The 15938-nt window shown below is 44.8% G+C and overlaps 1 protein-coding gene across 1 annotated transcript in view; it reads left to right on the top strand.

The window, feature by feature from the left end:
- Nucleotides 1-15938, top strand: part of TTLL9 (tubulin tyrosine ligase like 9) — a gene marked incomplete at its 3' end in the record, with an annotated part of 43733 nt that overhangs the window by 20798 nt on the left and 6997 nt on the right. The window contains exons 5-9 of the mRNA XM_082857823.1: nt 1128-1218; nt 2779-2819; nt 3694-3781; nt 14447-14505; nt 15287-15483. Of these exons, the coding sequence (XP_082713949.1) occupies nt 1128-1218; nt 2779-2819; nt 3694-3781; nt 14447-14505; nt 15287-15483 (476 nt within the window). The remainder of the gene's footprint in view (nt 1-1127; nt 1219-2778; nt 2820-3693; nt 3782-14446; nt 14506-15286; nt 15484-15938) is intronic.

Consider the following 15938-nt stretch of genomic DNA (forward strand, 5'->3'; position numbering starts at 1 on the left):
GTGGGGGTGGGGGTAGGTGTAGAAAATCCTGGCCCTTGGGCCCAGAAGCCCTGAGTTCCAGCGCTCACTGCCCCTGGCTGTTGTGTGACCTTACCAGGTGTGTGACATTTGCCTTTGGGTCTCGGTTTTCTCACAAGGTTACTGTGAAGGGGACAGTGGGTGGGAAAGGGCTTTGCAGATGGTGAGGTGAAAAGGAGCGTGCTATCCTCCTGAGCTGGGCTGGCCTGCAAAGAATTAGCAAGTAGAGAAGGGAGAGGAATGTCCTTGGAGGCCTGGGTGGTACTCCAGGCAGCACTGACCAATGGAACTTTCTACAGTGGTGGGAATGGTGCACACCTGTGCTCTCCAATGCCCTGACCACTAGCGCCATGTTGATATACTGAACACTGGAAATGAGGCTAGTGCGACTGAAGGACTGGATTTTTAATTTATTTCCTCTTTTATTGCGGTAAAATATACATAAAACTTACCAGTTTAACTCTATTTGTGTACAATTCAATGGCATTAAGTACATTCACAGTTTTGTGCAACAGTCACCACCATCCATTTCTAGAACTTTTTCATCTTCTCCAGCTGAAACTTGTAGCCATGAAACACTAATTCCCTCCTGCTCCCCTGCCCCCAGCCCCTGGCAACCACCCTTCTACTTTCTGTCTCTATGAATTCCACTACTCTAGGTACCTCGTATAAGTGGAATCATACAATATTTGTCCTTTTATGTCTGGCTTGTTTCACTTAGCATGAAGCCTTTAAGTTTCCTCCATACTGTAGCATGTAACATCATTTCCTTTTAATCAATTTAAATATAAATGTACATAGCCACATGTGGCCAGTAGCTGCCCTACTGGGAAGCACAGATCTAGAGGCTAAATACCCAGGCTCTGGGCCCAGCCTGTGTGGGTCCACTTCCCAGCTGTACCACCAGTTGGCTGTGTTACCATGGGCAAGTCACTCCCCTTCTCTGTGCTTCAGTTTCTCATCTGTAAAACGGGAATAACATTAGTACTTTCCCGACAGGGTTGATTTAAGGATCAGATCATATACCCCCAAGTAGAGTGCCTATCACAATGCCTCATATACAGGAAATGCGAAAAAAAAATGTTAATAACAATTATTATTACAACTAGGCCACAAGAAGTTCTGATGACCAGAAAGATGATATTCCCGTGGAGAACTATGTAGCTCAGCATTACATCGAAAATCCCTACCTGATAGGAGGTAAGACGGCTGTCTCTGCTCCTGCCCTTCCATGGGATGGTCGGTCAGTCAGTCAACAAGCCTTGATTAGCAGCCCAACGTGGGCTCAGCCTGACACCAGGCATGATGGGATGCAAAGACAGAATCCCACCCTGCATGCTCCCACCTCCCAGCCGTTGCCCCTAAGGTTCCCCCTGCCTGGCATGCCCTTCCCTCTCCCTTCCTGGTTCACTAAAATCCTCTTCATTCTTCAAGAACCAGCTCCTTCATGCGTTTATCCAACAAATATTTACAAAGTGCCTAGTCAGTGCCAACCATCGTCCAGGGTGCTGGCTGCCCACCCTGTTCTCTTGGAGCTTACACTCCAATGAGCAGACAGCAATAAACCAGAAACAAAGAAGTAAGATAGTTCCACACAGCGGTGAGTGTTAGGAAGTAAATCAAGTGCAGAGTGAGGGAGGGCCTCTCTGCAGAGGTGACGGGAGCTGAACCCTGAATGACAGCTAGGAGTCACCCGTGGGTAGATTTGGAGGCCCGGCGAGCTGTAAGGGCCAAGGGCCTGAGGCAGAACCAGGCTGTGGCGCATGAAAGCTTCTCGGATTTCCCCAGGCCGTCTCCACCTCTGCTTTTCCCACACAGGGGCCGTGAAGTACAGACACATCAGGCAGTATGTGAGGAGGGGCGTCTTGGGAGGGTCTGGTCTGAGAGGAGCCAGTGCTCCGAAGGGGACGACATCACTTACCTCCTCTCACTTCCTCAGGAAATGTCCTTCCGCCGGGGCAGTCCGTGGTGTCTTCTCCACCCCTCCCTTTCCCAGTGACCCCATCCTCTCTCGTGGTTTTAACCACCACCCAGATCCAGTAACTCCCAGCTTTCTGTCTGCAGCCGAGACCTTGCCCCGCACCCCAGACCCTGATGTCCTGCAGCCTGTATCATCCCCTCGCAGGCATCTCTCAGCAACTCGAATCCAACAGGACTAAAATCTACCCCTTGTCCTCCCCCCACCATCTGGCTCACCCACCAGCCTCCCCCTGGGGACACAGCCCTCGCACCCCCAAGCCAGAAGGTGGAGACCGTTCTGGGAGCGTCCCTCTCTTCCCTCCCACATCCGGTTCTTCATCAAGTTCCCATGCAGCTTTTGAACCTGCTGGCCACCTCCATCCCAGTTCCGGACATGGTCCTCTCCCTCCAGGGCAACACGCCAGCCTCCGTATTGATGCCCACTGCTCTGGCCCCCTTCGCTCTACTCCAAACACAGTTGCCAGAGGGATCGGACACCCTTCAGTAGCTTCCCATGGTTGGTGGAACAAAATCCAAAAACTGCACATGACCTGGCCTCTGCTGACCTCACTCACATCTCCTTCCACTCTGCCCTTGGACCAAGCTCGTTGTCGTCTCTGGGCCTCTACGCAGGCAGCTCCTCCTGCGCGAAGGCCCCGCCCCCTCTGGGCTAGGCAGGCACCTGGTACCTCCTGTGGCTCACTGGGATCACATCTGCCTGTCAACTGTTGTATCCCCCAAACCTAGCATGGTACACATTCAATATTCATTACACTGATTAATTCTTTCCTTGCCTGACAGGCCGCAAGTTTGACCTGCGTGTCTACGTGCTGGTGATGTCGGTGAGTGACCAGTACAGGTGCCTTCCTCCAGTGGCGGGGAAGGGACAGTTGGACTGGGGGACAGGGGCAGAAGCCATTCTGGGGGCACCCGTGTGAGCTGTCTGGTTTAACCTGCCCGGGAGAGCCCAGGGGGTGGGTAAACAGATCCAAGCTTTGCCGTCTCAGAGACCCCAGCAACTGGGTTGTCACTCTGCCTTCCTTCTTTATTCATTCAGTCATCCATGGTAGCCACAGCTAGCATGTATTGAGCTCCGGGCCCAGTATTTAGCAGGTTTTATCTCTTTCAGTCCTCCTAATAACCAGGGAGGTAGGATCTTTTATTGGCCTCATTTTACAGATAAGGAAACAGATCAGAGGGACTGAGTGACTTGCTTGAGGTCACACAGATGGTGAGTGGCAGGGCTGGGACTTGGATCCAGGCATCCTACTCTCTTAACAAAGGAGGTGCTATACTCCCTCCACCCATGCATTCGACGAACAACTTAAACCTTCCTGGTGCAATATTCTCTGCTGGGAACAGGATATAAGGGTGTCCAAGACAGGCTCGGCCCCTGTCCTCCTGGAGCTTACAGTCTGGTGGGGAATATGGACACACCGTGAGCTGGTGGGTGTCACATGTGGTAGTGGAGCAGAGAAGACACCCATTAATTTTGTTCCCTTCTGCATCTCCCTACCCTTACTTCTACCTCCAGGGAAGGAGGGGGATCGAATCAAAGGAGGCTGATGTTTGAGCAGATTCATGAAGGATGATGTGGGAGAGAAGGCAGGGCATGCCAGGCGGAGGAAACAGCAGGTGCAAAAGCTAGGAGTTGTGAAAGTGCTGGTATTGATTCCCCTTCCCTTTTCTCTCTCTCCATTTCCACCTCCCCCACAGTACATGCCGCTGCGAGCCTGGCTGTACCGGGACGGCTTCGCCCGATTCTCCAACACCCGCTTCACACTGAACAGCATTGACGACCAGTGTATCCTGGCATCCCACCCCCCACCCCTAAGTGTTCTCCACATACCCTGCTCTGCCTGTCCCCTGGCTGGTCCTGAGATAACTCATTCACTGCACAGATGTTTGCTGAGTGCCAGGCTCTGGTCTGGGCACAGGAGATACAGCAGTGAACAAGATAGCCCTGGTCACTTCCCTTCCGGAGCTTACAATCTTGTGGAGATGGGGGATCCTCCAGTGATCTGAGGAGAGCAGCCTTGCTCTGCTCAGAGCAACTCACCCCAGGCTTCTCTGCTTGGTGATCATTTCACATTGATTCATGTTCATAGGATAGGAGTGTTTGAGTCCCTTTGGAGAATGTTTGCATCCTTTTACATGCCTAGTCATCGGCTCACTCATTCACTTGAATACAACGTCCTTTTCACCCATCAAATTGACAGATATGAAAAATTTGATAACATGCTATATTGGCGAGGCTAGGGGAGTACATACATTGCTGGTGGAATGTGAACTGGTACAACCGCTTAGGAGGCAATCTGGCAAATTATCAAAAGACAAATGCACAGACCCTCTGACCGAGCAATTCCCTTCTGGAGTTTATCCTGCAGGTACACTAACAATATAGTAAAAGAGGGGGTTAAATGTTATTCACTGCACAGCCTTGTTGTGAGATCTTTTAAAAAAGAAAATACCTAAATGAATTACTCATTTATATAGTGGAGTACTATACAGCTGTTAAAAAGGAATGGGGGGCTTCCCTGGTAGCGCAGTGGTTGAGAGTCCGCCTGCCAATGCAGGGGACACGGGTTCGTGCCCCGGTCTAGGAAGATCCCACATGCCGCGGAACGGCTGGGCCCGTGAGCCATGGCCACTGAGCCTGCACGTCCGGAGCCTGTGCTCCGCAATGGGAGAGGCCACAACAGTGAGAGGCCCACGTACCACAAAAAAAAAAAAAAAAAAGTATATCTCTGTATATGTTTTTATCTGTGCCTAGATATCTCTGGAAGGATGTAGAAGAAACAGGAAACAGAATTTGCCTTTGGGAGGAGAAATGGGCAGGTGGAGACTGGGGTGGGAAGGAGATACTCCTTATATACATTTTTATACCTTTTGACTTTTGAACTATGTGAATGTATTATCTGGTTCAAATATAAACATCAAAGATTGTTTTTAAGATTTTCAGACATGAGCATCAGAGGAAAAGGGGTAGATGATCAGAGATATTTAGGAGATAAATCAGCATGACTAGATTACCTGCATATGGGAGAGGTGGAAATGACAAGTGATGTTGCCAAGCTTCTGGCTTGGGCAATCCAGCTGATGCTTTTAGTCAATTCACATCACTGTGCCTTAATTTCATTATTCAATTAAGTGTCTGTCCAAGATAATACATTCCCTACATGATAGAAGGGCTTAGGCCTTCCTGAGAATTTTCTACAATTTGTTTCTTTCTATTTAGCCAACTTCAGCCTTTCCAGTATGTTTGTTTTATTTTGTGATTCTAACAAGCCTTTACCATATGCAACTCATCAAATTTATTTTACTTTCATTTTTTGCCACCTCATTTCTTATTAAAGTTAAATGATACATGTAAAGCACTTAGACAACGCCTAACCCAGAATGACTACTCAGTACACGTTAGTGGTCTCCCGACCCCCATTTAAAAGTGTTTGCTCATCTCCAGGCATCACGGGGCCTTATTAAACTGAGGCCTCTCCCAGGGCTAGTTTCTGTTTAATGAGCCTTTGCTGTGTTCACAGTGAGTGAATACACGTAATTTTCCATCCCTTCTTTTAATTGTTCTTAATTTTTAAATACTGAAATATTTAAATTCTATGAAAACTGCCGGAAAGGCTGTAACAGAAATCTATGCATCTACCATCCAGATTTAGCAGCTATTAATATTTTGCCATATTTGCTTTAGAAACACAGCAACTTTTAAAATAATAAAGCAACTTGGGATCACAAAATAATAATATATAATATTATTAACCTGACTTTAAATAAATATATATAACATATATAGTTTACACACAATTATTCAAATACATATATGCATATACACACACCCAAAATATAAAAATATTCACCTCAACACTGTAGTAGTAAACAAGCAGAAACAGCTTAACCCACCCTAGAGGGACGGTGAAATGAATGATAAAGCATTTCCAGGATCCTGTGTAGCTGTTGAATACAATGAGGTGATTGAAATGTCATGGAAAAGTACCTACAGGAATTCCCTAGCGGTCCAGTGGTTAGGATTCTGCGCTTTCACTGCTGAGGGCCCGGGTTCCATCCCTGTTTGGGAACACTAAGATCCCACAAGCTGCAAAGCTCTGCCAAGAAAAACAAACAAACAAAAACCCAACGTATCTGTCACAGACCATGAGGTGGAAACATGTGCGGTGTAGAACTGGGGTGCGTTTACAATCCCATTTTTGCTTTTAGGGAAGTACGTTTCTGTTTAGAAGAAAGTATGAAAGGATACTCATGAATCTATTAACTTTGAAAAATTCAGAGGATTAGAATCAGGTCAGGAAACGTTTACTGTCAACTTTGCACATTTCTCTATATTATGAACTTTTCTTTATAACTGCTATGAATTACTTTAATAGTAAAGAGAATAAAACATTTAAAGGATATAGCCTTCATAATAAAAGTATAGCTCTTTAAAGACAAATCAGAAAATACAGAAATGTACAAAAAGGGGGGAGGGAGGAAAAGAAATCTTTTCTAGTCACACTTTCTAGAAATAACTATTTACCTTTTTGATGTCTTTCCTCCCAGGTTTTTTGTTGTAGTTTGGCCTTTTATATATGAGTCATCACACTGTATAAGTATAACCTTTTTTTCACTGAACATTATTTAAGTATTTTCCTTATAGACATTTTTTATTCGTTACAAAGTATTCCACTGAATAGATTTACTGGTTTACTAATCCTACTTGCTGCAGGCATTTGAGAAGTAGTCAATTTCTTCCTGTTATGACAAACAATGCTGCAAAGAAACATATTTTTTTCATAAATCTTTTACTATATTAAAATTTTTTCCTTTGTATGATGCCACAGGGGTATAAATACTGGGTCAAGGGCATCGGCCAGATTGTTTTCCAGAAGATTTCCTCATATTTTTACCCTCCCACTGACATTTCATTCCAGCTCCCCAGTACTGGGGACGATCAATTAAAAAACACATTTCCAGGGCTTCCCTGGGGCGCAGTGGTTAAGAATCTGCCTGCCAGTGCAGGTGACACGGGTTCAAGCCCTGGTCCTGAAAGATTCCACGTGCTGCAGAGCAACTAAGCCCGTGCACTGCAACTACTTAAGCCCGCGTGCCTAGAGCCTGTGCTCCACAACAAAAGAAGCCACCACAATAAGCCCGCGCACTGCAATGAAGAGCAGCCCCCATTCGCCACAACTAGAGAAAGCCCGTGCGCAGCAACGAAGACGTCACACAGCCAAAAATAAATAAATTTATTTAAAAAAAAACACATTTCCAAAACAATTGGCATATATAGGTGAAGCATATATGGGAATTCATTGTACTGTTCTTGCAAGTATTCTGTGGGTTTTAAATTTTTTCCCAATAAAAAGGTTAAAAAAAAATGTAACTGACTTGATGGGGAAGCAGATTTTTTGCCTTAGAATTTACATCTCTTCCAATTTGCATTTTTCCCCCATTTACATCCCTTTAAAATTGTGTATCTTTTATTACTAGAAACTTTGGGCACTTTCCCAGATGGTCTTTTACCAGTTATATTTTTTCTTTTATGTTTTCATATCCTTTATCTATTTCTCTATTAGGGTCATACAATTTTACTGTTAACAATTTATGCGTGATTTTCACGTGACAAAACATTAGCCTGTCATATTTGTTACAAATCTTTTCTCTAGTCATGTTTGCCTTTCATTTTTGCCTTGACATCTGATTAATTTCCTTTTCACATAGTTGACTATATCCACTGATTTCCTCTGTGATTTCTATTGTCATTTCTAAGATAAGAAAATCCTTTTCCCCCTGAAGATCTTCTCACAGCTAATCAGTTCCACTTCTCTATGAATTGGACCGTTTGTTTGCTTACTTTTTGCCACTTAGCTTGTTGGTCCATTGGAACCTGGTTTCAGGTCCATCTGTGGAGAGGGGAGGCTCTGAGGTCAGCTGACCAGTCACCCACTCTCCTCCTTTAGCCTCTGCTTCTCCCTGGAAACTAGGGAAGTCCCTGACTTCTCCTCCCCGCAGGCAGGAGCAGTGTGCGGAGAAATGTGAGTGTTTCCTCCATCACAAGGGAGCAATTTCCCCTCTTAAAGCCAGTAACTCACTTTGCCTGAACATCCTCTTTTTCCATTTTTTTAAATAACAATTGTATTGTGATATATTCACATACTACACAGTTCACTCAGTTAAATCATACAACTCAATGGTTCTTTTTTTAAAAAAATTAATTTATTTATTTATTTATTTATGGTTGTGTCGGATCTTCGTTGCTGCACACGGGCTTTCTCTAGTTGTGGCGAGTGGGGTCGTTGCGGTGTGCAGACTTCTCATTTTGGTGGCTTCTCTTGTTTCAGAGCATGGGCTCTAGGTGCGTGGGCTTCAGTAGTTGTGGCACATGGGCTCAGTAGTGTGGTTCCTGGGCTCTAGAGCATAGGCTTAGTAGTTGTAGCACATGGCTTGCCCTGCGGAATGTGGGATCCTCTGGACCAGGGCTCAAACACGTGTCCCCTGCATTGGCAGGCGGATTCTTAACCACTGCGCCACCAGTAAAGTCCCAACTCATTGGGTTCTTATCATCTTCACACAACCATCACCACATTCAGTTTTAGAACATTTTCACAATCCCCCAAAAGAAACTCCATATTCATCAGCTGTCGTTTCCCATTTCCTTCCGACCCCACTTCCCAGCCCTATGCAACCACTTTTTACTCTATATGTTGCTTATTCTGGACATTTCATATAAATGGATTCATATAATATGTGGTCTTTTGTATCTTCTTTTATTAAGTATAATGTTTTCAAAGTTCACCCATGTCATAACCTGTATCAGTACTTCATTCCTTTTTTATTGCTAAGCAATGTTCCATTGTATAGATATAGCACATTTTATTTACCCATTCATTAGTTGATGGACATTTGGGTTGTTTCTACTTTTGAGCTATTATTAATAATGCTGCTATGGACATTTGTGTACAAGTTTTTGTGTGGACATATGTTTTTATTTCTCTTGGGTATATACTAGGAGTGGAGTTGCTGGTCACATGGTAATTTTATGTTTAACCTTTTGAAGAACCACTAAACTATTTTCCAAAGCACTGCACCATTTTACATTCCCACCAGCATGGTAGGAGATTTCCAGTTGCTCCACATCCTTGCCAACATTTGTTATTATCTGTCCTTTTTTATTATAGCCACACTAGTGGATGTGAAGTGGTTTTGATTTGCATTTCCTTGATGACTAATGATGTTAAGCATCTTTTTGTGTGCTTCCTGGCCATTTGTAAATCTTTGGAGAAATTTCTACTCAAAGTCTTTGCCCATTTTCTCATTAGGTTGTCTTTTTTATTGTTGAGCTGTAAGTTTCTAAATGTATTTTTAATACTGTTCCCTTATCAGATACACGATTTACAAATATTTTCTTCCATTCTGTGGGTTGTCCTTTATATTTTTTAATATATATTGTTCCAATGTTTGTTTTCTCTTTTTTAAATGTTTATTTATTTATTTATTTTTGGGTCGGGTCTTGGTTGCAGGCACACAGAATCTTTTTGTTGCAGCGCGGGCTTTTTGTTGCAGTGTGCAGGCTTCTCTCTAGTTGTGACGTGCAGGCTTAGTTGCCCAACCAGGAATCGAAACTGCATCACCTGCATTGGAAGGCAGATTCTTAACCACTGGGCTGCCAGGGAAGTCCCTGGTTGTCCTTTTTTTTTTAAGGGCTATGTTTTAGAGCAGTTTTAGGTTCATAGCAAAATTGAGAGGAGGGTACAGAGATTTCCCATATACCCCCTTCCCCCATGTGTGCATAGCCTCCCCCACTATCAACACCAGTCACCAGAGTGGTACATTTGCTACAATTGATGAACCTATGTTGACACATCATAATCATCCAAAGTCCATAGTTTACATTAAGGTTGTACATTCTATGGGTTTGGACAAACGTATAATGATATGTATCCATCATATTGTATCATACAGAGTGATTTCACTGCCCTAAAAATCCTCTGCGCACTGCCTTTTCATTTTCTTCATAAAGTCCTTTGAAACACAAAAGTTTCTAATTTTGATGAAGTCCAATTTATCTACTTTTTTATTGCCACCTGTGCTTTTTTTTAATCTTAATATAATTTTTTTTACATCTTTATTGGAGTATAATTGCTTTACAATGCTGTGTTAGTTTCTGCTGTACAACAAAGTGAATCAGCTATATGTATACTTATATCCCCATATCCCCTCCCTCTTGAGCCTCCCTCCCACCCTCCCTACCCCACCCCTCTAGGTTGTCACAAAGCACCGAGCTGATCTCCCTGTGCTATGGAGCAGCTTCCCACTAGCCATCCATTTTGCATTTAGTAGTGTATATTTGTCAATGTTACTGGCTCACTTCATCCCAGCTTCCCCTTCTCCCCCCGTGTCCTCAAGTCCATTCTCTACATCTGCATCTTTATTCCTGCACTGCCACTAGGTTCATCAGTACCGTATTTTTTAGATTCCATATATGTGCATTAGCATACGGTATTCGTTTTTCTCTTTCTGACTTACTTCACTCTATGACAGACTCTAGGTCCATCCACCTCATTACAAATAACTCAATCTCGTTCCTTTTTATGGCTGAGTAATATTCCCTTGTATATATGTGCCACGTCTTCTTTAACCATTCATCTGTCGATGGACACTTAGGTTGCTTCCATGTCCCAGCTATTGTATAAATAGTGCTGCACTGAATATTGTGGTACATGTATCTTTTTGACTTATGGTTTTTCTCAGGGTATATGCCCAGTAGTAGGATTGCTGGGTCATATGGCAGTTCTGTTTCTAGTTTTTTAAGGAACCTCCATACTGTTCTTCATAGTGGCTGTATCAGTTTACATTCCCATCAACAGTGCAGGAGGGTTCCCTACACCCTCTCCAGCATTTATTGTTTGTAGATTTTTTGATGATGGCCATTCTAACTGGTGTGAGGTGATGCCTCATCGTGGTTTTGATTTGCATTTCTCTAATGATTAGTGATGTTGAGGATCTTTTCATGTGTTTGTTGGCCATCTGTATGTCTTCTTTGGCGAAATGTCTATTTAGGTCTTCTGCCCATTTTTGGATTGGGTTGTTTGTTTTTTTGATATTGAGCTGCATGAGCTGCTTGTATATTTTGGAGATTAATCCTTTGTCAGTTGCTTCGGTTGCAAATATTTTCTCCCATTCTGAGGGTTGTCTTTCTGTCTTGTTTATGGTTTCCTTTGCTGTGCAAAAGCTTTTAAGTGTCATTAGGTCTCATTTGTTTATTTTGGTTTTTGTGGTACACGGGCCTCTCACTGTTGTGGCCTCTCCCTTTGCGGAGCACAGGCTCCAGACGTGCAGGCTCAGCAGCCATGGCTCACGGGCCCAGCCGCTCCGCAGCATGTGGGATCTTCCCAGACCGGGGCACGAACCCGTGTCCCCTGCATCGGCAGGCAGACTCTCAACCACTGCGCCACCAGGGAAGCCCTATTTTTGTTTTTATTTCCATTACTCTAGGAGGTGGGTCAAAAAGGATCTTGCTGTGATTTATGTCATAGAGTGTTCTGCCTATGTTTTCCTCTAAGAGTTTTGTAGTGTCTGGCCTTACATTTAGGTAAGTTTAATCCATTTTCAATTTATTTTTTTGTATGGTGTTAGGAAGTGTTCTAATTTCATTCTTTTACATGTAACTGTCCAGTTTTCCCAGCACCACTTACTGAAGAGGCTGTCTTTTCTCCATTGTATATTCTTGCCTCCTTGTCAAAGATAAGGTGACCATAGGTGCATGCGTTTATCTCTGGGCTTTCTATCCTCTTCCATTGATCTATATTTCTGTTTTTGTGCCAGTACCATATTGTCTTGATTACTGTAGCTTTGTAGTATAGTCTGAAGTCAGGGAGCCTGATTCCTCCAGCTCCGTTTTTCGTTCTCAAGATTGTTTTGGCTATTCATGGTCTTTTGTGTTTCCATACAGATTGTAAAATTTCTTGTTCTAGTTCCGTGAAAAATGCCATTGGTAATTTGATAGGGATTGCTTTGGGTAGTATAGTCATTTTCACAATGTTGATTCTTCCAATCCAAGAACATGGTATATCTCTCTATCTATTTGTATCATCTTTCATTCCTTTCATCAGTATCTTATAGTTTTCTGCATTCAGGTCTTTTGCCTCCTTAGGTAGGTTTATTCTTAGGTATTTTATTCTTTTTGTTGCAATGGTAAATGGGAGTATTTCCTTAATTTCTCTTTCTGATTTTTCATTTTTAGTGTATAGGAATGCAAGAGATTTCTATGCATTAGTTTTGTATCCTGCTACTTTACCAAATTCATTGATTAGCTCTAGTAGTTTTCTGGTAGCATTTTTAGGATTCTCTATGTATAGTATCATATCATCTGCAAACAGTGACAGTTTTACTTCTTCTTTTCCAATTTGGATTCCTTTTATTTCTTTTTCTTCTCTGATTGCTGTGGCTAAAACTTCCAAAATGATGTTGAATAATAGTGGTGAGAGTCTTGTTCCTGATCTTAGAGGAAATGCTTTCAGTTTTTCACCATTGAGAATGATGTTGGCTGTGGGTTTGTCATATATGGCTTTTATTATGTTGAAGTAGGTTCCCTCTATGCCCACTTTCTGGAGAATTTTTTAATCATAAATCAATGTTGAATTTTGTCAAAAGTTTTTTCTGCGTGTATTTCACCTGTATTTTTGTTGTCACAGCTAAGAAGCTCTGCCTAACCCAAGGTTGCAATGACTTATTCCTAAATGTTATTCTAAGAGCTTTATAGTGTTTGCTCTTATATGTAGGTCTGTGGTCCATTTGGAGTTAATTTTTGTCTATGGTATGAGAAAGGGGTCTAACTTTATTCTTTCACACATGGATATTCAGGCATCCCCACCCCATTTGTTGGAAATACTTTGCTTCCCACCACTTAGTTGTCTTGGCACCCTTTTCGAAAATCAATTGACCAAAAATGTAAGGGCTCTCTTCCTTTTAGTGGTTTGTTATGTGCTTATTCTTTTGAAATTAAGGCAGAAAATCTCTCAGACAAATGTGGAAAAAAAAGGTCTTTGAAAAGCCCTAAAGAAGACATTCTAGGAAAATGGTGCTACAGAGAATACCCACCTTCTCTGGAGAGGCTGAAGCCCTGTCCAATATGCCACAAATATGGAGAAACATACGTGTTAGGGGAATTAGACTTGGGTCAGTGACCTAGAGCCTCTACCTCTGCATCTGTGAAATGTCCCAATGTTACCAACCAGGGTTCTTGGCCTCCTCAATCAATAGAAATTGATCAGAGGCCAGAGAAGAAATTCAGCCAAGGCTTTATTGGGGCCCCTGCTGCAGCAGTGGGGGGCAAGAACAAGTAACAAGTTCCCTTACTCACCAAGGTGGGGGGAGCTGGTTCCTTATATGGGATGAGGGTAGGGATGTGTCCAGGGGTCGGGCCAGAAGGGTGGCTTAGGTGGTTTGCCCAACGCTTTGGTGGTGGTGGTGTGTAGGGGGCATGTGCAATACCCTGCTTTTGCTCCCGACCCTCTGCTTTTGCTCCTGGCTCTTCAGAAGTGGCAGTTGGGCTTTTTGGTCTCTTTGTGTCTTGTTGTCCATAACTTGCCCCAACTGCGCATGCATGCAGTTATTTTTAGTCCCTTATAGTTTCTGTGTATCCAGGTGCAAGCACTGCAGCAAAAGGTCTCAGCTTGTCTCACCAACAAGTCCAAGTGAAAGTTATGTCTTGTCACTACACAAGGTTTTGGGGATCCATCTTACTTAGCTATGTGGAGGAGGATGTTGAGAAGGGGTATTCTGAGTGGCTGTCATCCTCTCTGAGCCTCGAAGCTGTCTTCTGTGAGATGGGAATGATTTGGGGAATACATGAGCTGAAGTGTGTGAACATGCTCTGTAAGCTTCAAAGTGTTGCCGATGTTACTGGTGGTGACGATGGTAATGATACCGAAAGGCAGACTCTCAGGGCTGGGACTTCAAAGGCGGCCAACTTGACCCCATCCCAATGCTGGGTCACTCCTCTGATATTCCTGCAAAGTGGCCACCCAGCCTGAGCCCCTCTAGTGACAGAGAGCTCAGAATGTCCTGAGATGGCTGTTCTGTGCTTGGTCTTTCTACATGTTAGAAAGTGTTCTCTCCTCTTGAGTGGAACAATCCTAATCTAATATCAGCCACGCCAGGCACTGTAAGAGGTGCTTCTACACAGCATCTTATCTGATTTTTCAGATACCCTGTGAGGTCAATATACTACTACACGCCCCCATTTAATAGGTGGGGAAACAGGCTCAGAGAGGTTAAGGAACTTGCTCAGGGGTGCGAGCCCATCTGACTCCAAAGCCCCCGCACGTGACCTCTGGGCTGTTTGGTGGCCTTCCCCCATCACTTCCCAAGCAAGGGTCTCAGTTCGGTCCCTGGGGGCTACATGGCATAGGGCTCGGCGCCTTCTTGTCCGCACTGGCCCTTGACCACTAATCTCTGGCAGATGTTCACCTCACCAATGTCGCCGTGCAAAAGACGTCTCCCGACTACCACCCAAAGAAGGTGAGGAACCTGGGCTTCTGCCCTCCAGGTATGGCCTCTGGGACTGGGCTGGGAGGAGGAGGAGGGATGCCAAGGAGCCCAGGAGAGTTCAGATCACCTTCCCGTTTGCAGGGCCCAGGGCAAGAGTACAAATGGAGGCCCACACATCATGTGTCTAAATATTTAAAAGTTACAAATCAAACGAACACACTGTTTAAAAAAATGTGTTGTATCCTCCTACCTTGACAGATATACTCCTATCATCTATCTATCTATCTAATAACCTGCAAGGCCAGGTTCATATTTAGAACACTCAGACTTTTCAGAGTTAAAAGCCAGAACAGAAGAGCCCAGGAAGAGATGGTCCCCAGCTCCCCATCACCCTGAGGGGACTTCCTTCAAACACAGACACACACACACACACACACACACACACACACACACACACACACCAACAGCAAGCTGTTGGTGACTCCCTGGGCCTTGGGCTGCACACATGGTCAGGGCAGTCTGTCTGCATAAGGGCAGGCCCAGGGAGGAAACTGGTGCAGGGCATTTGGTCAGGGACTTCTGGGGTCGTGGATAGCAGGCTGTGCTCTAGAAAGAGAGGCACAGGCTCTTGGGCATGTAGAATCTTCGCCCCTCAAGGAGGGACACACTTGGGGCTCTCCTAATCACAGGACTCAGGGCTGGGCCCCTCTCGTCCAAGCCTAGGGGCTGTGCTGATGGTAAATGATGGTCTGGATGGGCCAGGTCCGGGTTGACCGAGGCTCCCTCTCCCAACCCGGCGGCGGGGTCCCAGGGCTGCAAGTGGATGCTGCAGCGCTTCCGGCAGTATCTGGCATCCAAGCATGGGCCCACGGCAGTGGAGACGCTCTTCAGTGACATGGACAACATCTTCATCAGAAGCCTGCAGAGCGTGCAGAAGGTGATCATCAGCGACAAGCACTGCTTCGAGCTGTATGGCTATGACATCCTCATAGACCGGGACCTCAAGCCGTAAGTGGATGGGCTCGCGGCCCGGAGAGCCTGGAGGGATGTTTTACACACTCTGCACCCAGACTGCCCGGGTTTGAGCTCAGCTCTGCCACTTCCCAGTGGGGCACACTTTCTTTTTCTGTGCCTCAGCTTGCCTGTCTATAAAATGGTCACTGTGGGACTTCCCTGGCGGTCCAGCGGTTAAGACTCTGCACTTCCACTGCAGGGGGCACGGGTTCGATCTCTGGTCGGGGAGCTAAGATCCTGCATGCCACGCGGTGCGGCCAAAAAATATTTAAAAATAAAATAAAACGGTCACTCTGTCTGTAAGATCGTTATGAGGAAGAAGTGAGGTACTGAGCCCCATGCCTGGCACTGAGGCCTTTCCTGAGCATCTGCTGAGTGAGCGATCCTCCCCTCCTATCAGGCAAGAAGCTTCCCCTCTGTTAGCCCTGGTGCTTTGAGGATGCAAAGTG

The sequence above is a fragment of the Leucopleurus acutus genome, assembly GCF_964270905.1.
Source record: "Leucopleurus acutus genome assembly, chromosome: 16".
Taxonomy (NCBI): domain Eukaryota; kingdom Metazoa; phylum Chordata; class Mammalia; order Artiodactyla; family Delphinidae; genus Leucopleurus; species Leucopleurus acutus.